At 46.8% G+C, this 23,308-nt stretch overlaps 1 protein-coding gene across 1 annotated transcript in view; it reads right to left on the bottom strand.

Moving 5' to 3' along the window:
• Positions 1–5,522, bottom strand: part of MEGF6 (multiple EGF like domains 6) — a 149,147-nt gene extending 143,625 nt beyond the window's left edge. Inside the window, exon 1 of the mRNA XM_056826200.1 lies at positions 5,356–5,522. Within this exon, the coding sequence (XP_056682178.1) occupies positions 5,356–5,522 (167 nt within the window). The remainder of the gene's footprint in view (positions 1–5,355) is intronic.
• Between the last annotated feature and the right edge of the window lie 17,786 nt (positions 5,523–23,308).

Genomic DNA, 23,308 nt, shown 5'->3' with positions numbered 1-23,308 from the left:
ATTATCTCATTTGAGTCTCACAAAAAAAGCTGAAAGGGAGGTGCTATTATCATCACCTCCATTTTATAGATGAGGAAACCTTGAGGCAGACAGCGGGTAAGTGACTTGCCTAAGGTCACACAGCTAGTAAGTATCTGTGACTGGATTTGAACTCAGGTCTTCCTGAGAGCCCTAATTCCCCAGTAATTGTCTCACACTCACTCTAGGTACTAGGTACTGAAGGGGCCTCTACTTTTCTAGGACTGTTGCCTAACAGTTATTCAGGAAAGAGATCTGTCTTAGCAGTAGGGATCTCCTGACCACAGAATGGGGAGACGCTACAGCCCATTCTGCTGGACCATTGCAGTGAGGCTGGAGAGCTACTGTGGCCTCATTCTACTCAACTATCACACTTGAAGAAAAAGAGGAGCTGTGGTCCATCTTCTCTGGGTCATCTTATTAAAAGGAGGAACCAACTTTGAACCAAGATCACCACGTTATCTTACTAAGGGTGGGAGTCAACTGGGTTCCATCTTCATTGGACGCCTCAGTCACTTGAAGGATGAGAAGTAGCTGAGGCCCAACTCCCTGAAATTTCACACTGAGTTTGAAGAAGGGTTGTTGGTCATTCTACTGGGCTACTACATGGACAGTTGAGACAACTATGGTCCATCTTCTTTGGATTATCCCAGTGAAGGTGGGAACCAACTTTGATCTATGATCACTAAGTTATCTCCCTATGGGTAAGAACCAACTGTACCATCTTCACCAACCATGAAGAGAGTCCATCCTCACTGGGCTATCACATGGAGGTTGTGTTAGAGTCGTGGTCCATTCCATTGGACTATCACATGGAAAGTCCCAGTCCAGCTATGGTCCATCCATCGTTAGTCATGGTGGTATCACGATGGGTGGAACCCAACTATGTTCCATCATCACCAGACCATATCACAATGGACGTTCAGAAACAGCTATAGTTCATTCCACTGATCTCTCACAGATGGGCAATTGTAAGGTCATGGATATATAGACATAAAAAGGGGCTGCAGAGTTCATTCAGTACAACTCCTCCCATTTTATAGATGGTGGAACCAGACCTCAGAAGGACTATATAACTGAGATGGGGGAGGGAAAAGAAAGAGAAGGGAATAAGCACTTATTTATCACCTACTACATACCAGTCACTATGTGAAGTGCTTGGCAAATATTATCTCATTGATTTAGGATCACAGAACCTTACATTGTGGACTGGAAGAGATCTTTTGGTCCATATAGTCCAACCGCCTCCTTTTCCAGATGAGAAGACTGAGGTCCAAAGAGTCCAAAGTCCAAAGACTTGCCCAGAGTCACACAGCCAGTATGTGTCAGAGTAGGACTGAGCCCAGGTCTTCCAATATCCAAGATGGTCTCTCTTCCAGTCTGCCATGCTTCTCTTAGATAATCTATGCAGAACATTTTATCAACTGGTTCACTAGATCCAGGTTTGAATGTTGACATTGTTCTTATCTCTGCAACCTCTAGCAAGGTGTTCTGCCCATCTCTAGGTCATTCATTTCCTCATCTGTACAATGAGGGGAATGACCTCTAAGGTTGCTTAGGAGCAGCCCACTATTGTGGATAGAAAGATGACTAAACTCAATGTCAGGAAGACTTCTGGATTTAAATCCTACCTTAGACACTTACTAGCAGTGTGACCCTGAGAAAATCATTTATCCTCTGTGCCTCAGTTCCTTGCCTGTAAAATAACTGGGTTGGATTTCAGAGGTCTCTAAAGTCTCTCTCAGCTCTAAATGCATGAGCCGAAGTTCCTTCCAGCCATGGTACCAGAAGGCCCAGAAAAGAAAGGTCTCATAATCAAAATCCTTAGTATTAGTAAATGGTATAAGATCAAAAGAATCGTTGTTTTATCAACAGAAACGTCATCAAAATTATGTAAAATTGCAATGCATGTTTTATTTGGTGTTTAGATTTTTTAATAACAAAAAAAGAAGTTGCATTGTCATCTGGCTTCATCCTTAGGCCCACTGGGCCATCTGCAGCTGGAATTTCCAAATGTGTTGTGCCCCCGACCCCTTAAAAATGGGAATTCCTTGAGAACAAGAATTGTCTTTTTCTATTTGGAACCCAGAGCTTATCACGTTGCTTTGCCTAGAAGCACTTAATAAATGCTTTTCATCCAACCAACCATCCATCCAACCATCCATCCATCCATCCATCCATCCACCCATTCATCCATTCATCCATTCATCCATTCTTCCAGCCAGTCAGCCAGCCATTCTTTCCTAGCCTCCAATAGTCTCGGGGGATGATCATAATGAGAAAAATCCATTCCGCACCTCTATCTCATATATTGCTTGAAATGTTCTTCTTTATAACACAAGAGCGTCTGGACTCAAGGTAAGGGGATGTAATTCAAAAGAGTTGGGATGCCAGATCTTAATAAGAAGTAGGGATGCGAGTGAAGATCAGGCATATTCTACCAATGGGAATCCCAAGTCAAACAAATCTTTAAACACGCATCTCTGAACATTGCTCATAATGACAGATTTAGGAGGCCCCCCCGAGGCCATCTAGTCTAACTCCCCACCAAATCATTTTACAGATGAAGAAACTGAGGCCCAAAGAGATGAAGAGTCTTGGCCAAGGTCACACAGGTAGAAGTGGCAGAGACGAGTCCTCTGACCATAAAGCCAGTGTTCTTACCACTGCTTCTCTAATTCATAGGAACAGGGATAGGGAGAGGGGTTTGGGAACTCAGGGAGAACATTTGGGAAGACTCAGAGGAACCCATCAGGCGTCCCCAATCAGTCGATCTTCCCCCCTCTGCCCCATCAATTATGCCAATTCTGGCCAGAGTTTTTCTTTACTGAAGTGGGTGGTGGCACTGCAGTCCTGAGGAGTGGCTTTCAGGTTTCCAGGTGAGAAAGTGAGAGTCCAAGATCTGTCCTAGAGCAACTTCAGGAAAGATGGAAACCCAAAGCTGGAACCTACAAACGACTGTACAAGCAAAACGATCTAGGGACAGTTCTTCGGATTGCATGATTAAGTCAATTCAACAAGTCATCCTGGCCTTTCTGTTGGGCCCTCACAATGGATGCTCATCTCCTGGCTCTTTGACTTTTCCCTTTTTCCTCCCAAGCCCGGAATCCTCACCCCTCCTCATTTCTCCCTTTTGAAGTCCGGGACTTCCATCGAGATCTTTTTCAGGGTCCCATTCTGCAGAAAGCTATCCTGGCCTACTAGGACCTTTGCATCCAGGGTTCTTGCTTGTCTTTCCAATAGAATACAAGCTACTTGAGGACAGGAGCTGTAGTCTGGGTGCCTAGAATGGTGACTAACCCACATTAGGTGCCAAATAAATGCTTGTTGGCACCTTGTTAGGTCATGAAGGTACAAAGAAAAAAAAGAAAGACAGTCTGTCCTCAACTTCAGCTCATGATTTATTGTGTGGAGAGGGAGGGCAGCTAGATGTGGATAGAGTGCAAGGCCTGGAGTCAGGAAGACTGGAGTTCAAATCTGGTCTCAGTTACTAGCTGTGTGACTCTGAGCAAGTCACTTAATCCTGTTTGTCTCAGTTTCCTTATCTGTAAAAATGAGTTGGAGAAGGAAATGGCAAACCACTTTAGCATCTTTGTCAAGAAAGCCTCAAATAGGGCCACAAAAGAGTCAGACACGACTGAAACAACTAAAGCATTTTAGGGGAAAACATATCATGTGTACCAGTCTAGGAGGGAGCCCCCCCAAACACACTGGCCATATAGCTTCTCCTACCCTGAAACAAATGGAGGGAAAATCTCCTTTTGCCTTCATTGCTTGCCCCCACTATGGCACCCCAGATCCTAGCACTTACATACAAATTTACCTGACAATTTACTGGGCGTTTCACAGGGAAGGAAACTGAGGCTCAGAAAGGGGATCTGACTGGTCCAAGGTCACAAAGCTCTGGATGTATTCAAACCCAGGTCCTCAGTACTCTTTTCATTATACTTTGCAGAGTATCATCTCCCCCGCAGTCTCATTTCTGAGAAGCCAGCCTGGGGTTGGATGTAATGGGCTCTGAGGTCCCCACCAGGTCTAATGAAGGATCCCAAGACCTCTTCTCCTCCCCACGCTGCCTTGTAGAGTGGGGGCTGCTGGCTTTGCCAGTCTGAGTTGCTTCTCCCCAAGCCCTTGCCCACAAGTCTTCTCTACCTACCTTGGAATGCTGCTGAGAGAAGGGCTTTGTGATCTCCCCTAGCTAGTGGCCAGGGTGCTGTCAGTAATTATTCTGGCATGAGGGAGCTGAGGCTGGGGACAAGAGGAAGGATGCTGAATTATTCACAGCCAGTTAAAAGGCAAGGCTGCCTGGCTCCCTGGGGAGCTGACTAAGTGGCAGGGAGAGGGGGAGGGATAAAAAAGTCCACTGAGCTTCTTCCCTTTGCTCAAATCTCGGCTTCCAGGAGAGCCCAGGATGTGGAGGATTTCAAGAAAAAAAATGAGAACTGAAATAACAGCAGGATCATTGGAGATACTTTAAGGGTGCAAACTCCAAAATCAGAGGGATACTATGCTATGGGGCAACAGACAACTGGCTGCTGGCTTTACTGGTTTCATTCCTACATAAGGCACCCAGGGGCACCAGCCCTGGCAGGAGCCATCACCCTGGGGAGCTCTTAGAGAAATAAAAGTGGACTGTAATCTCCCCGCCTCCCAAGGCAGCCTTCCCCTTCCAGTCTCATCCCCGTCCCTAAGCCACCTGAGACAAAAGCCATACATAGATTGATGGGTTCTGAGCTGGAAAGAAACCTTCCATCCCATCCAGTCTGATCCCTTCACTTTTACAGATGAGGAAAGTCAAGTCCAGAAAAGTAAGTGATGTCCCAGATCAAGCAGGTACCTGATAAGTGGCGCAGGGAATCTGAACTCAGACCCTGTGACTCACAAATCCAGCTCTACAAATGAGGAAACCACAGCCTAGAAAAATTCAGTAACTAGTCCCAATAAAAATAGGGAAGAGAGGGTAGAGCCAGGATTCAAACCCAGGTTCGAGATGGAGAGCTGAAAGGAACCTCAAAATCTATAGAGTTCAACCTCTTCACTTTACAGATGAGGAAACCGAGACCCAGAAAAGCTAGGATCTCAAAGATAGTATGTGGCGTGGCTGGGATTCGCACCCAGATTCTGGGACAGAAGATCCGGCACTCTGTCAGTCTGGCTGGGAAGGCTGAACAGCATCCTCCCAGCTCACTGATTTCCCAAGGCTTTAAAGGTACAAAGACTGGCAGCCCTGAAGGGTGTGGAAGGGAGGGCGGGAGCCCTTCTCCCACTGTGGCACCGAGGCCAAGGACGCTCGCTGCCCAGAGAGCCCCAAGTGTCCGGTGGAGGACCCGCACTTACCTGCCCTCCGCTCCACGGGGTTCACAGCGTAGCCCGTCTGACCCAGGTAACCAGGGATAGCAGTTTCTCCAGAGGTAGCGGTAGTGGGTGCTGGCTACACCCCTCAGCGCCCCCAGGACCCCAACGCAGCAAACAACAACCCGATACCAGCTGTAGCCTGGCCCCATGGCCAGGCGGGTGGCTGGTTTTCTCTCAGGCAAAGGGCGGAGGGGGTAGATTTGGGGTAAGAGAGGAGGAGGAGGTAGGGGTGGAGTGGAGAGGGGAGAAGATATAGAACTTCTTTCCCCCAGGCAGAAAAAGCTAGGAAGGGAAGATGTCAGGAGCCAGCAGGAGCGGGATGTCCCGGTGGGCAGCGCCCTGCTCCAAGTGGACAGTAGGATGCACCCACTGACCCGGCTACTGCCCACAGAGCTGCAGGCAGCCAGGCACGGGGAGCCACCATGCAAGCCGGGACAGAGCTGAGCTCTCTCTGGGAGCTCTCCAGCTCCTCCTCCCTTATGTGCTCAACTTTCCACCCGCCCCCTGCAGGTAAAGGCCAAACCCCAGCAGAGGCCCCCGCCCGCCCCTCTGGCCCCTGCCCCTGTCCCCGCCTCCTCTCCCCCCCCCCCCACCCCGTTGTGGTTTTCTTAGGGCTGCCCAGCGCCAATGTGTGTGCGTGACATCACATTCCGAAAGAGAGAGAGAAAGACAGAAGAGAGAGAGAGGAGAGAGAGAGAGAGAGAGGAGAGAGAGAGAGAGAGAGAGAGAGAGAGAGAGAGAGAGTGGGGGGGGGAGGGAGAGAGAGAGAGAGAGAGAGAGAGAGAGAGAGAGAGAGAGAGAGAGAGAGAGAGAGAGAGAGAGAGAGAGAGTGGGGGGGAGGGAGAGAGAGATGGAGAACAGAGAGAAATAAGAGAGGAAAAAGGAAGGAGAGAAAGGGAGAGGGAGAGAGAGAAGAGGGAGGGGGAGAGGAGAGACAGAGACAGACGGGCAGAGAAAAGACTGAGAAGAGACAGAAAGAAGAGACGAAAGAGGAGAGAGAGTCAGAAAGATAGAAAAAGAGATCAGAGTTAGAAAAAGAGAGGAGATAAAAGAAAGAATGAGACTCAGAGACAGAGATAGAGGTGGGGGAGGGGCAGGAGAAGAGAGAGAAAAAGAAAATGAAAGGAACCAAAAGGAAAAAAAAGTTCCTGGCAAATGCCTGCAGGCACTGTGTGTGGAAGGAGATTTGGGCCAAATTCTATTTCTATAATTGGTCCAGCTAACAAAGAGAGGGATGGGGTGCAGTGGAGGAGGAGGAGGAGGGGTGAAAAAAGCAGCACATTTCGGGAAGCCCCCCTAGACTGGACGGGGAGGACCTCGGAAGCGGCTGGAACCCCCAGCGAGCACCAGGCGAGGATCTTGCCCAGCAATCAATAATGCAACAGGTCAGAGAGACAGAAAGACAGAGGAAGAACAGCCATAGAAATAGGACTGAGGGCAAAGAAGCAGGGGTGGGCAGGGGCAGAGGCTCTGCTAAGGGGGGTCCAGTGTCCCGGAGCAGCAAAGCAGGGAGGACATCTTAAGGGCAGTCCTGAGCCTCCTGGGATGCTTTCCCCAGGGGAGTATTGGGAATATCACAGGTGGGCTTGATATCAGAAGACCTGAGATCAAATCTTTCTTCAGACACTTACTAGCTATGTGACCTTGGGCAAGTCATCTAACTTTTTCTAAACCTTGGAGTTCCCTGTATACAAAATGGTGTCAATGATACCAGTCAATAATACCGAATTATAATAGCGGGCATTCTTTTGGTACCTTAAAGTTTGCAAAATGATTTCCTTTTTTTTTTTTAAGTTAAACCCTTACCTTCAGTAAAACCAATATCTACAGTATTAGTTCCAAGGCAGCAGAAGGGATGGGTTAGGCAATGGGAATTAAGTGACTTGTCTAAGGTCACCAAGTTAGGAAGTGTCTGAATCCACATTTGAACCCAAGACTTCCTGTCTTTGGACCTGGTTCTGAATCCTCTGAGCCACCCAGCTGCCCCTGAAAGGTTTTACTTCTGCATCATCTTATTGGATCTTCTCAGTAACTCTGTGAGGTGGGGGCTCTTATTACTTCCATTTTACAGAGGAGAAAACTGACTCAGTGAGTGGTTAGGTGTCTTATCTAGAGGTCCACAGCTAAGGAGTGTCAGAGGCATTTCTGACTCCAGGATCACTGTTCTCTCTCAGAGAGAGTATGACATCTAGGCTAGAAAGTCAGCTTTGAGGGCAGCTCGGTGGCACAGTGAATAGAGTGGAATCTGGAATAAAGAGGTCCTGGATTCAAATCTGGCCTCAAACACTTCCCAGCTGTGTGACCCTGGGCAAGTCACTTGACCATTCTTCTGCCTTGGAACCCATACACAGTATTGCTTGTAAGGCAGACCCAAACACTATAGAAATGTCTGCTCTCTTCTCCCTCTCATTCATTCTCAGAGCTCAAAGGGGAGATCTGGGATGGAGAGTTTCTCCAGAGGAGCTGCCGGCTGAGACAAGTCCCTTGGACACTTATTATAACTCGGTCAGAGCTCCTCCCCATTCTTTCTACCAGGCTGGCCAAGCAGGGGCAGCCAGCTACCCTGGGCAGCGCCCGAGGGACTATTATAGACAGCCAAGTTATTCCTAATGATGGATTTTGAGAGACAACACCCAGGAGGGCTGTGCCTCCCAGGGTGGTCAAGTAGCAGAGAAAGAACAGATCAGAGCCGCCATTTACGTGGGGCATGCAGATTTACAAGTCACTTTACTTGCATTAATCAATCAATCAACATTTACTAAGTGCTCACTCTGTACGGGGCAGCCTCATGATAGCCCTGGGGGGGGGAGGATTATGATTATGCCCATTTTAGAGATGAGGCAACTGAGAGGAATTGACTCGTTCATGGTCACCATTAAAGAATCTCAGAGAGGCTTTGGGAATCACTGTGTGGATGGGGAACAAGGCCAGGTTTGGGAATCAGAAGAGCCAATTCAGGATCCTCCCCAGCTTTGTGAATCTGGCCACATCCCTTTGCTTCTCTCTAAGCCTTGGTTTGTTGTTGTCCAGGTGTTTTTAGTCATGTCCAACTCTTCCTGGTCCCATTTGGGATTTTCTTGGCAGAGATTCTAGAATAGTTTGCCGTCTCTTTCTCCAGCTCATTTTAAAGATGAGGAAACTGAGGCCAATGAGGTTAAGTGACTTACCCAGGGTCACACTACTAGGCTAGATTTGAGCCTTCCTGACTGCAGGCCTGGCACTCTATCCACTGTGCCACCTCGCTGCCCCATGTGACACCCATACAGTGACTTTTCTATTGCCTCCCTCACAAACATTCATTAGAAAAATCCACTTCAATTCTTTCAGAGTGGGAGAAACATGCATCATGAATGGTAATATAGCTAAGTGGCACAATGCATAGAATGCTGGTCCTGAAGTCCAGAAGATCTAATCCAGCCTAGATACTTCCTAGCTCTGTGACCCTGGGCAAGTCACTTCGCTCTGTTTGCCTTAGTTTCTTCAACTGCAAAATGAGCTGGAGAAGGAAATGGCCAACCACTCTAGTATCTTAGCTGTGTGACTCTGGGCAGTGACTTCATTCTGTTGGCCTCAGTTTCCTCACCTGCAAAATGAGCTGGAGAAGGAAATGGCCAACTATTCTAGTATCTTAGCTGTGTGACCCTGGGCAAGTGACTTCACTCTGTCAGTTTCCTCACTTGCAAAATGAATTGGAGAAGGAAATGGTCAACCACTCTGGTATCTTAGCTGTGTGACCCTGGGCAAGTCATTTTCACTCTGCTGGCCTCAGTTTCCTCATATGCAAAATGAGTTGGAGAAGGAAATGGTACAACCACTCTGGTATCTTAGCTGTGTGACCCTGGGCAAGTCATTTCACTCTGCTGGCCTCAGTTTCCTCATATGCAAAATGAGTTGGAGAAGGAAATGGTCAACCACTCTGGTATCTTAGCTGTGTGACCCTGGGCAAGTCATTTCACTCTGCTGGCCTCAGTTTCCTCATATGCAAAATGAGTTGGAGAAGGAATGGTCAACCACTCTGGTATCTTAGCTGTGTGACCCTGGGCAAGTCATTTCACTCTGCTGGCCTCAGTTTCCTCATATGCAAAATGAGTTGGAGAAGGAAATGGTCAACCACTCTGGTATCTTAGCTGTGTGACCCTGGGCAAGTCATTTCACTCTGCTGGCCTCAGTTTCCTCATATGCAAAATGAGTTGGAGAAGGAAATGGTCAACCACTCTGGTATCTTAGCTCATGAACTGGCAAGTCACTTCACTCTGTTGGCCTCAGTTTCCTCACCTGCAAAATGAGTTGGAGAAGGAAACAGCAAACCACTCCATCATCTCTGCCAAGAAAACCCCAAAGGGAGTCATGAAGCAATCAGACCCACACTGAAATGCCCTGAACATTCTCGTCACCAATGATAATCCAGTTCTGAAGTCTGTTGGAGAAATTCATGGTATACAGAACAGAGCTGCATCTGGCGGGGCAAAGAGTCTGCCATCAAACTCATCAGAAGTGACAGGAGTGGGGCAGCAGGGTGGCTCAGTGGATGGAGAGCCAGACCCAAAGATGGGACATCCTGGGTTCAAACCTGGCCTCAGCCACTTCCCAGCTGTGTGACCCTGGGCAAGTCACTTGACCCCCATTGCCTAGACCGTACTGCTCTTCTGCCTTGGAGCCAATTCACTATATTGATTCTAAGACAGAAGGTAAGGGTTAAAAAAAGAAAAAGAAGTGACAGGAGCTTGGACTCAGAGCTCCGAGGGGCCCCAGACGTGGTCTAATCCAACCCCTTCATCATAGAGATGAGAAAGCCAAGGCCAACGGAGTTACAAGCATTGATGAGACAAGGAGGTGAGGCTGGGAGGAAGGACGGGTCTCCTGGCTTGTCTGTGATGGCCAAAGGCGAGTGGGTGGGAGGAAAGAGAAGGGGTGGCAGCTTCACGCCCCTGGGAGACACACACGCAGCTCCCATTCGCTCAAGACAAAGGCTGGTCTGGCTCCAAGATGCCCACCCTCCACCTCGGTCCCCAGCCCTTGGGCCTCCCCGCCACTGGGCGGACTCCCGAATCCAGGAGGAAAATGGACTCTCCTGGCATTCGGGAGGGCAGGCTGTTTTCCACGGGAGTCGCTGCTAATCTGGCCAAGGACACTTTATTTAATTGCAAACAAATATATTTATTCCCGACAGTCACACTGATTGAGCCTCCAGCAATCTCTGAGCCCACAGCCTTTCCCATCCTCTTCAGTATCAAACCAGCAACGTTTTATTGCCCCAATATGTATTTCATTTGGGTGTTATTCCTATGTGACTGCTACCAGAAGCCTGCAAGTTACATCCAGCCCAGCCTCTAGCCAACAGCCCGTGGGGCCCCAAAGCCCTCCAGGCTACCCCCTCCCTTGGTATAGGAAGGAAAGAGGAGAAAAGGTGTCGGCTCTGGGGACCAGAGGTCTCCCGGGGGGCTCAGAACCGCCGCCACAGCCACCACAAACACGGGAAGGGCAGTGTAGGCTCACACTGAGCTTAGGACTCCCCCAAAACCCTTCCTGTGGTGTAAAATGGAGATTTGAACCCCAGACTTCAATTCCCAGAAGTCCTTGGTACTACCCAGAATTCCCTATAATCTCACCTGAATCCCCACCTGGGCGAGATCACAATTTGTATTTAAACTGGCTGTAACACCTACTTTGGCCTCTCTCTTCCTCTACTTGGACATGGCAAGATGTAGTGAGTAAAATGTGAATGGGCTGATCAGCCCTAGGCACGTGGGTTTATTATTTTGTGTCCTTGATTTCTAATCATCTTTAAAAAAACTCATAAAATATAATATTTCTATTACTAGAAACGAATTGAATTGTTACAGTGGTCATCCCACTAGTAACCTCCAATTCTTCCTTCTGTGGAGGCCTTTCTCAGTTTCCCCAGATGCTCATCCCTTCCCTTCTGAGATTCTCTTCCATCTCCTCTGTATCCACCTTGCATGTACCTGTCCTGCTCTTCCCCATCAGAATGTAAGCTGGGGCAGCTGGGTGGCTGAGTGGATTGACGGCCAGGCTTAGAGATGGGAGGTCCTAGCTTCCCAGCTGTGTGACCCTGGACAAGTCACTTGACCCCCCATTGCTTAGCCCTTACCATTAAGATGGAAGGTAAGGGTTTAAAAAAAAAGAAAAAAGAATGTAAGCTCATTGAGGACAGAGATGGTAGTTATGCTTTTATCTTTGTATACTAGCATTTAATACAATGCCTGGAGCACAGTAAGCACTTAAGAGATGCTGGTGGGCTGAGGAAACATGGTGGAATCCAAACACAATCATGGTGTCACAGACCGAGGGCTAAAATGGAAGATTTGTAGGCTAATTCTCCCATTTTACAGATGAGGGGACTGAGGCCAGGAAAGGTTGTGGCTTGCCGAAGCAAAAATGAGTGGCAGAAAAAGTATTAAATTCAGATCACAGGAAGAAAGGACCTTAGGGACGACTAGACCAGGAGTTCTTAATCTTTGACAGATCCTCGATCTTTGGGGAAGCCTATGGACTCCTCCATATAATGATTTTTAAAAATTCATAATGGAGGGCACTGTTAAATGCCCATTTGAAATCAGTGAAAATAAAGATGTAATTTTTTTAACATCCAAGCTCATTTTGTTGTTGCTTAGTGGTGTCTGATGTTTTGTGACCCCATTTGTGGTTTTCTTGGCAGAGATACTATACTGGTTTGCCATTTCCTTCTTTAGCCCACTTGAGAGGTGAGGAAACTGAGGCCAGCACAGTGAAGTGACTTGCCTAGGGTCACATATTTAGGAGGCCAGATTTGAATTCAGGAAGAGGGGTCTTCTGGATTCTGAGTCCAGTACTTTATCCATTGCACTGCCTCTCCTCCTACCTGTATTCATAAACTCTATGAATTCTGTCCACAAATTCCCTTGGGATTTCCTGATCTGGGTTAAGGACTCCTGGTCTTGTCCAACCTCCTCATTTTACAGAAGAGGAAACTGAAGTCCATAGTGCAGCAATGACATGTGTAAGAGACAAATAGGAAGATTCAATGGTAGAATTTGAACCCAAGAGACTTGGTTGAAGGAATGGAGATTTCTAGTCTGGAGAAGAGATGACTTGGGATGTGTTTGTGTGTGTGTGAGTGCGCACACGTGCTCAATTTAATTTGTTGTTTAACTTCATTGTTAGAGTATATGTTGTTTTACCCCAATGTGACAAAAGCTTCTTGGATCCCCAGCAGCATCTACAACAGTGCCTGGCACAGATAGGGTGCACAATAAATACTTGTCAAATGAATTAACTGAAATGAATTAGGAGCAATGGCAGAGATGCTCATTTTTGGCTTGATGTCAGGATAAAGAGGCAGCTAGGTGGCTCAGTAGGTAGAGTGCTGGACCTGGAATCAGGAAGGCTCATCTTCCTGAGTTTCTATCTGGCTGAGTGACCCTGGGCAAGTCATTTCACTCTTTGCCTCAGTTTCCTCATCTGTAAAATGAGTTGGAGAAGGAAATGGTAAATCACTCCATATTTTTGTCAAGAAAATCCCAAACAGTCATGAAGACTCAGACTCAACTGAAATGACTATTAACAATATGATGAACATTCTAAGAATGAGAATTGTTCCAAAGTTGAATGGGCAGTAATGAGTTCCCCAGCACTGGAAGATTGCAGATAACCACTTATTGGATATGTGGTCATGGTAGGAGGGTGGTTCTTGTCAAGGTTATTTAGTTAGTCAACAAACATTTATGGATAAAAAGGTAGGTAGAAAGACAGACAGACAGACAGACAGACAGACAGACAGACAGACAGATAGATAGATAGATAGATAGATAGATAGATAGATAGATGGATAGATGATGGATCGATGGATAGATGGATGGATGGATGGATGGATGGATGGATGGATGGATGGATGGATAGATGATAGATAGACAGACAGATGGATAGACAGATAGATTAGATGGATGACAGACGGATAGATAGATAGATAGATGGAAAGATGATGGATAGATGATAAATAGACAGACGGATGGACAGACAGATAGATTAGATGGATGATGGATGGATGGACAGATAGATAGATGGATGGATAGATGATGGATGGATGGATGGATAGATAGATAGATAGATAGATAGATGGAAAGATGGATGGATGGATAGATGATAGACAGACAGACGGACAGACAGACAGACAGACAGATAGATTAGATGGATGATGGACAGATGGACAGACAGATAGATAGATAGATAGACAGATAGATGGATGAATAGATAGACAGATAACACTTTTAAGTGTTTTACTATGTGGCAGGCACAAGAGATACAAAGGGAAAAAATGAAGCAATCCCTACCCTCTACAGGATTAATGCTTTAAGTTCACTTAGTAAACATGGGGTGAGCATAGATTGGAGTAGAAGGATTCTCAAGTCCCTTCCAGGGAATTCTCGGAGTCTTGGTTTCTCCATCTTTAAAATGGGGATAACAGCATCTTTATTACTCACCTCCCGGGCTGTTACAAAGGAAACACTCTGTCAGCCCCCAGGCCCCATACAAATGTCAGCTGAGTGTTCTAACTCGTGCCCCATGATTCTCGCGGTCCCACTGCAGCCTTGCATGGTGGATGATCTCAGAGCCATTACTGAAATAACCAGCCTGAGCCAGGATGACTCATGGTAACCTCCAGCCCCCAGAATGACTGTTGCCAACTGTTGTCCCATCCCAAAATATCCGTTCAAGCCTCACTGCATTCTGCTCTGGGGATCAGCCTGGCTTGCTCCCCTGCTGCCTTCACAAGCAGCAACCAACAAAAGGTCTGCCCCCCCCCCCCCAATCCTCTCTCCCTCTGGCAGCTTTCCTGGGTGGGTGAGGAGAGGGGCAGCTTCCGCACCTTCTCTTGGTCCCTCCACACCCCAGTTCTAGCCTAGACCCAAGCATCAGAGTCCCAGGAAGACAGAGGGCAGACGCCATTTTCAAACTTGGGTCTAAGTTCCAATTCGAGGCTGGGGTTACTTCTCAGCTCCTTTGGTAGACAGGCAGGCAGACAGACAGACACTCACGCATCTCCCTTTTTCATGTTTGGCCCCTTTGATCATGTAGAACCTCTGAAACATTTCCCAGCCACTTCTGGGTACGAGGTAAGCCTGCGTGTGACGTTACACCTCCACATCCCTCCACCTGGACAACACAGCCCGGAGATGGACCAAGCTCTTAAGCTATTCTCCAGCCAAAGGTACGGAGAGCACCTGCCTTGTGGGTCACCCCAGAGCAATTTAACAGCCAGAGACTGAGCACCCAGCAGACTGCACTAGTGCTAGAGAAACAGACGGCCATTCCTGCCCTCAAAGAGCTTACATTCTATTGCAAGATAACACTATGCAGACAGTGAAATAAATACAATTGTTTTGTCTAAACCTGTGAGGAATCTCAGTGAAGGAACTCCCTTTATCAGAGCAGGCTGGCATCTCAATCAAAACTTAGAGTCTCGGGGGTAGCTAGGGCCAGGCGAGAGATGGGAGGTGCTGGGTTCAAATCTTGCCTCAGACATTTCTTAGCTGTGTGACTCTGGGCAAGTCACTTCACTCCCATTGCCTAGCCCTTCCTGCTCTTCTGCCTGGAAACCAATACACCATATGGATTTTAAGATGGAAGTTAAGGGTTTATAACAATTAAAAAAAAAACTTTTATAGTCTTATTAGAAGGATGCCTGGGTACTGAGAGATTAAAAGACTTGCCCAGGGTCATCACAAAGTCAGTATGTGTCAGAGGAAGACTTGAACCCAAAGCTTCTCAGTTCTGAGGTGAACATCTGGAGTTGGTGAGGGGGTAGGGATTACATTAAAAACTTGGGGATCCCTAAAGGGGTGCCATAGGAACTGCATCCAATCTATGCTTTGAAGGAAGGCTGGGACCCTTCGAGATGAAGGCAAAAAAAGGAATTCTGGGACTCTCATCAGAAGTGGGAAGGAAGGCAACAGAACATCAGGAAAAAGCGATAGGTTAATTTGCCTGGAACACTGAGCTAAGGGCAAATGACTGTTCTTTCTGGGAAGGAAAGGAGGTCACCACCAGTAATGGAGGAGAGGAAGCGTGGTGCAGGGAGGGGTCCTTGGGCCCTGACCATGCCTCCCTACTATGGTCCTGGACTCCCCTTCTCTACAAGAAGTGATCTCCACAGAACATGGTGGGGGATTCTTGGGTGAGCAGGAGTTGGCCTTTTGGAGCTCAGAGGTCCCCATTGATGTGGAAATGCTGTAATGTGTGGGAGGTCTCTAATTTGAAGCCAGGTAACTCAGGTCTAGGGAAACAGTTGCCCTGATTCAACCAAAAGGTTAAAAATTTTTTTAAATGAATCCATTAAAAAAAAAAAAGACATCAGAGCTTGAACAACCACTCTGCATTTTCTTTTCCAGAGGCCAGCTCATAAAACCCAATGATTGCTCTGGAATGTTTCCTACCGACAAGTCAGGGCAAAAGGAACCTTCCTTTCTCTGCACTGGAGACACTAAAGGACTATTAGCCAATTCTCGATTATTCCGGGATTAGAGATACCAATGGATTAGATCAACCAGACCAGAGGAGTTTCCCCTACTTCCCACTCACTTTCCAGAACTCCCTCTCCAGCTTGGAGAAAAGAGGATTCTGGGAGGACATGATGGGCAAGGAGTTGGCCGTGTTTTGCTTGGCCCGGTGGCCAAAACCAGGAGCAGTGAGCAGATTTCAAAGAAGCAGTTTTGGGGCTCTGTGTCAGGAAAAAGTTCCTAACACTTAGAGCTGTTCCAAGGGGAATGGGCAGGTGGCGGGATCCTGAGATGCCGCAGAGGTGACCACCAAGTCATGTTATGGTAGAGATTCCTTATGTATGCACATTGGATTTGAGGGCTGGGGAGATCCCATCCAACACTGAGTTATCCGTGGCCTCGGATACTTGAGAGGCTTCCCCAAATAAGGCCATTGGAAGAGTAGGAATCCTTACAAAGTTCTACTCCTCGTATTCTTTAGTCATCTGACAAAGCCAGCGTCCTCACTGTCTCCCAAGCCCATCAGGATCAAAACTCCATGCCTTAGCTCATTCTGAGCATGGCTTCCTGGAATGCCTCATGGGAAATCATGGAAAAATATTACCTGCCTACCATGAGCAGTACATGGTACCAGGCTGGGCAGAGGAGATACTATGTGACCTTGGGCAAGTCACTGAACTCTGTTTGCCTCAATTTCTCATCTGTAAAATGAGCTTGAGAAGGAAATAGCAAACCAATCCAGTATCTTTGTCAAGAGAACCCCAAACTGGATCACAGAGAATTAGACATGACTGAAAAATGACTGAACAACAACAATATGGCATAGGACAAAGAAGACTGAACTATCTGATCCCTCTCAGTGCTAGTGCATTCCCTCTATTGATGATTTCTAGTGTATCATATCATAGCTATCTATTTGCCTATTGTGTCTATCCATCTATGTATCTATTCATCCATACATTCATCTATCCCTCTACCTATTTATCTATCTATCCATCCTTCCATCTATCTATCTATCTATCTATCTATCTATCTATCTATCTATCTATCTATGTATCTATGTATCTATGTATCTATCTATCCTTCTATACATCCTTCCATCCATCCATCCATCCATCTATCTATCTATCTATCTATCTATCTATCTATCTATCTATCTATCTATCCTTCTATACATCCTTCCATCCATCCATCTATCTATCTATCTATCTATCTATCTATCTATCTATCTATCTATCTATCTATCCTTTTATACATCCTTCCATCTATCTATCTATCTATCTATCTATCTATCTATCTATCTATCTATCTATCTATCCATCCATCCATTTATCTATGTATGTTTGTCTATCCATCAATCCATTTCTCTATCTATCTAATCTTATATGTACATATTTGTTTGTATATTGTCCATACCATTAGACTGTGATCAGTTAGCAAGTGTCTGGCATATAGTAGGCACTAAATAAATGCTTGTTGACTAGCTGACTACATTTGGAGGCAGAAGATCAGAGTCAAAATGCTGGCTCTGTCACTCACTACCCATATGACCACAAAGCAGTACGTTAACCTTTCTAAGGCTCAAGGTCTCAGGCGCCTCCTCTGTCATTTGAGAGGAGGGTTGGGCTAGAGGAGCTTGAATGTCCTTCCAGCCTTAGAGGGACAATTCTGGATCATTTAGATCTAAATAGCATCCTGGGTGCTATTTAGAGCTAGAAGGACCTCCAATGTCATCTAGTCCAATCTTCTCATTTGGCACATGAAGCACAAATAAGTATGTGCTCTCTCTCTTTCTCTCTCTCTCTCTCTCTCTCTCTCTCTCTCTCTCTCTCTCTCTCTCTCTCTCTCTCTCTCTCTCTCTCTCTCTCTCTCTGTCTCTCTCCTCTCTGTCTGTCTCTGTCTCTCTGTTTGTCTCTGTCTCTGTCTGTCTGTCTGTCTGCCTGTCTCTCTCTCTCCTCTCTCTCTGTTTCTGTGTGTCTGTGTGTGTGTGTGTCTCTCTCTGTCTCTCCTTCTTCTCTGTGTGTCTGTGTGTCTCTGTCTCTCTCTCTCCTCTCTCTCTGTCTGTGTGTCTCTCTGTCTCTCTCTCTTTCTTTCTCTCTGTCTCTCTCCTCTTTCTCCACTCTCTGTCTCTGTCTCTGCCTTCTCCTCTCCTAGTAGTGACAGAAGCAAAAACTACAACAAGCTTCTAGGTAGGAAGAGTGAGGTAGGAAGAGTTGGCAACCTCACTTAGGTGGACATGGGGCTGTGAACAGCTCCTTGAGGTCAGTGGCTATCTTTTACCTCTTTTTGTATCCCAGCACTTAGCACAGTGCCTGACCCATAATAGGTGACTGATAAATATACATTAATTACTGCTTGATGGAACACATGCCATCTCTTTCTTTGCCTCTTTGCATTCCCATTTTCCTGCTGAAAGATGACTACAAATGCTGCCTAGTCCATCTGCCCACCTTGGTCTCTCCAGACTCCAGTCCATCCTCCATTCAGCCACTAACGTGACTTTCTGATCAAGTCAGCCCCCCCTACTCAATAAACTTCTCTGGCTCCCTAGAGCCTCCAGAATCAAATACAAAATCCTATGACATTCATAACCCTTCCTAACCTAGCTACCTCCTACTTTTCTATTCTTTTTCCACACTGCCCCCCAACACCTACTCTTCGGTTCAGTGACATTGATCTTCTGGCTGCTCCTTGACCAAGACATGCCATCTCTCAGCCCCCAGCATTCTCTCTGGCTATCCTCCATGCTTGGAATACTCTCCCTCCTTCACTGTGACTACAGATCTCCCTGACTTCCTTTAAATCCCAAGTAAAATCCTATCTTCTCCAGGAAATCTTGCCTAACTGCTCTTAATTACAGGATTTTCCTTTCTTAATTGTTTCTTGTTTATCCTGTATATGGTTTGCTTTGTGTACACACACACACACACACACACACACACACACACACACACACACACGCCTGTTGTCTTTCCCAATAGACTGTAAGCTCCTTGATGACAGGGACTGTCTTTCTTTTGCCTTTTTTGGTATACCCAGGGTGCCTAGCACATAGAAGATGCTTAATAAATATTTATTTATTGAATTTAGGAGCAGTTAGGTGGCTCAGTGGATAGAGCCTGGAGATTAGAGGTCCTGGGTTCAACTATGACTTCAGATACTTCCTAGCTGTGTGACCCTAGGCAAGTCACTTAACCCCAATTGCCTAATCCTTAACTCTCTTCTGCCTTAATATCAATTCCAAGATGGAAGGAAAGGGTTTCAGAAATAAATAAAATAAACTGAATTGGATAGCTGAGATAGAAGAGCCCAGGATGCAATTTCATGAGTGTTCAAAGATCAGAAAAGACCAGTGGTCCAGTAGCCAAGCCCTGAAGAGTGTCCTGTTTGATCAAGCTTAGCAACCTAGCCCCATATGCAAACTCAACAACTCTGCTAAACACAAAAATGAATCTTGGGTGGGTGGGTGGGGGGACTTTCAGTTGGAGTCTATTCTCCCCAGACACTGAGGAGATGTGAAGAGGAAAGAGGGTGCCCTGCTTTTGTAGGTGTTCTGCGCTGATTCTTGCATATATCTTTTCAGAAATTATCCTTTTTAAAAAGCTACCCAAGGGGCAACTAGGTGGCTCAGAGAGCCAGGCCTAGAGACAGGCTCAAAACTGGCCTCAGACACTTCCTAGCTGTATGACCCTGGGCAAGTCACTTAACCCCCATTGCTTAGCCCTTACTGCTCTTCTGCCTTGGAGCCAATACACAGAATTGATTCTAAGACAGAAGGTGAGGGTTAAAAAAAGCTAATCAATCTTAGTGGTATTAAGGAGACACTGACATGGTCAATGACATTGGGAGTCCATTGGCTATGATGCTGAGAGTGACACCCTAGAATGAGGGCTTGAGCCAACAGAATGAGAACCATATCCCAACCCCTTGGGAGTACCCCCAAGGAGGAGGAGACAGAGCTACTCTCTGAGGATTTGCCTTGACATACAAGGGGGAGTTGGGATAAGGATCCTCAGGATCTATATGTTCGGCATACTAGAAGTAATTATGGAGGTAGAAAACACCAAGAAGCAGAGGGCACAGTGAAACATAAATGATATCATATGTGCCAAATCCTGGGGAAACTACAAATAGCCATTTTATTTCTTTTTTACTTGTTTGTTTTTAACTTTATGGAAGCTATGATTTCATTGGCATAGGGAACTCCCAGTATGGAAACTCTCTTCTGCTACAGCTATTATGGGTAACAAGGAGGAGGAGGAGGAGGAGGAGGAAGGTGGGCTCTCTCCCCACAATGATCTCTCTCTCTGGTTCTGGAGGCTAGGCTAGAAACTAATCCAGACATTTGGGGGACATTGCTATTCCCAAGACTCTTGGGCTCAGTGTCATTGGGGTCTGGTGGAAGATGGTGGTCGAGTTGTTGGGGGGAAGGAGAAGGCTTGACTTGTTTTGTCTCTCCTGAAGGAGGCCCCTTAGAGAAGCTGGCTCTGAAAGGTGGAGGGCTGGGGGCACAGAATGTCGCATACGCTACCAGTCAAGGCCACCATCATGGCGGTGGTTGGCTTGGGTTACCTGCCTCTCTTTGTCCAAGGGGAAGCTTCATGGGGTAGGCAGGAAGGGATGGGACTGGACGGCGAATCTCTGGAAGGGGCCGAAAGATGGATTTTTCTTTCATTGAAAAAGGGGCTGGGGAGAAAGGAAGGGAATCCGTGAGAAAGGAGGAAGGAAGAGCCAAGTCAAGCCATGCTAACGCTGAGGAGGCTTTCCTAAAGGCAGAGGCCATGAGCCTTCCCCGTCCCCTCCCCCTCCCCCTGCTTCATAAATCTTGTTTATAGAGTAGAGCGGGAAGGCTGTTTCTGTAACTACAACAGTTCCTTCCTGTTTCCATGACTGATGTATGGCACAGTCTACAGTGCATTCGCCCTGGAACCTAACCTCGCTGAAGTTCAGGCACTGACTAGTTACTCATTCCATTTCCCCAGAAGCCGCCCTTCCCTCCTTTTCCAAGCCCTGCAGACCTCACATTTTGAAATTGAAGCAGTGGTCCACTGCCCCGAGATCTGGGGACCCCAACGAGAATCTGGGGGGACTCAGAAGCAGACTTGGATCAGAAAGAAATCGCCAATGGGAGGGAGGGTTCCACGGTGAAAAGGCCACGTCAAGAAGCCTTTTGTAAATGCACAAGGAAAGGGAAACAAAGCAAAAATGTAGAAGAGGACACAGATTGGCCATTTTGTTCTGTTTAACTACTTCCTTCCACAATAGGTTGGGAAATACATGAAATGACTTCACAGGTGTGGACATCGGATTGCGTGCCTTTTTAAGGTGTGGGACAGAGAATTTCACACTCAACATCTTAAAAATTAAATGGTGTAATTGGGACATGTCGAAATGAATGAAGATAGAATTAGGGGAAAAGAAAAGAAATACCCAAGAGGTCCTGTAGCAGAATGGATAAAAAGCTGGCCTCAAGCTGGGAAGACCCGAGTCTAAGTCAAATATGACTTGGTGCCACTGGACAGGTCATGAAAGCTCTGAATGTAAGAGAAAACTCTCAAAGAAAGCAAACTAAAACAGATACTGGACTCAATTGGGAGAGTTTTATCACGTGGGAATTCTCTTTACCAGTGAAATAGCAGATCTAATCCCTATCCTTGTAAATGTACCTTAAAGACCGATTTGTGTGTGTGTGTAGATAGGTGAATGGATAGATAGATCAATAGATACATAAATGGATGGATGGATGAAGAGAGAGAGATAGGGGGATAAATGGATGGATGGATACACTGATAGATAGATAGATAGATAGATAGATAGATAGATAGATAGATAGATAGATAGATAGAGGAAGGAAGGAAGGAAGGAAGGAAGGAAGGAAGGAAGGAAGGAAGGAAGGAAGGAAGGAAGGAAGGAAGGAAGGAAGGAAGGAAGGAAGGAAGGAAGGAAGGAAAGAAGGAAGGAAAGAAGGAAGGAAGGAAGGAAGGAAGGAAGGAAGGAAGGAAGGAAGGAAGGAAGGAAGGAAGGAAGGAAGGAAGGAGGGAGGGAGGGAAGGAAGGAAGGAAGGAAGGAAGGAAGGAAGGAAGGAAGGAAGGAAGGAAGGAAGGAAGGAAGGAAGGGAAGGAGGGAGGGAAGGAGGGAGGGAAGGAGGGAGGGAAGGGAAGGAGGGAAGGAAGAAGGGAAGGAGGGAAGGAAGAAGGGAAGGAGGGAAAGAAGGAAGGAAGGAAAGAAGGAAGGAAGGAAGGAAGGAAGGAAGGAAGGAAGGAAGGAAGGAAGGAAGGAAGGAAGGAGGGAAAGAAGGAAGGAAGGAGGGAAAGAAGGAGGGAAAGAAGGAAGGAAGGAAGGAAGGAAGGAAGGAAGGAAGGAAGGAAGGAAGGAAGGAAGGAAGGAAGGAAGGAAGGAGGGAGGGAGGGAGGGAAGGAAGGAAGGAAGGAAGGAAGGAAGGAAGGAAGGAAGGAAGGAAGGAAGGAAGGAAGGAAGGAAGGAAGGAAGGGAAGGAGGGAGGGAAGGAGGGAGGGAAGGAGGGAGGGAAGGGAAGGAGGGAAGGAAGAAGGGAAGGAGGGAAGGAAGAAGGGAAGGAGGGAAAGAAGGAAGGAAGGAAAGAAGGAAGGAAGGAAGGAAGGAAGGAAGGAAGGAAGGAAGGAAGGAAGGAAGGAAGGAAGGAAGAAGGGAAGGAGGGAAAGAAGGAAGGAAGGAGAAGAAGGAAGGAAGGAAGGAAGGAAGGAAGGAAGGAAGAAGGGAAGGAGGGAAAGAAGGAAGGAAGGAGAAGAAGGAAGGAAGGAAGGAAGGAAGGGAGGGAGGGAGGGAGGGAGGGAGGGAGGGAGGGAGGGAGGGAGGACAGAAAGATAAGGGCTTCATAAATATCAAGTAATGGGGGACAGAATGCTGAGTCTGGAGTTAGGAAGACCTGGATTCAAATATGACTTCAGATACTTCCTAACTATATGACCTTGGGCAAGTTACTTAACCCCTTCTGTCTTGGAGCGGTAACTAAAACAGAAAGTAAAACTCTGTGTGTGTGTGTGTGTGTGTGTGTGTGTGTGTACCTTTCTGTATATGTGTGTATATATATATATGTATATATGTATGTGTATATGTGTAAAAATCTCATTTAATCCTAACAACAACCCTATGAAGCAGGTGCTCTTATGCTGTTATATTACAGTTGAGGAAACTGAGGCAGACAGTGGCTTGCCTAGGGCCCCCCAGCTCTCCAGGGTCTGAGGCCAGACAGTCAACAAACAGCTATGAAGTCTCTACTAAGTGCCAGGCGCTGCGTGCTGTGTGCTGGGCATACAAAGCCACTAGGTGAAGGATCCTTTCTCCCTGGGGGAGGCAGGCCGGGGGTACACACCACCTGACACACACACACACACACACACACACACACACACACACACACACACAACACTCATGTCCCCTTTATAGGCCAACATAAGTGA

Source organism: Monodelphis domestica, chromosome 4, assembly GCF_027887165.1.
Source record: "Monodelphis domestica isolate mMonDom1 chromosome 4, mMonDom1.pri, whole genome shotgun sequence".
Classification (NCBI taxonomy): domain Eukaryota; kingdom Metazoa; phylum Chordata; class Mammalia; order Didelphimorphia; family Didelphidae; genus Monodelphis; species Monodelphis domestica.
This window is presented reverse-complemented; position numbering and strand designations above follow the sequence as displayed.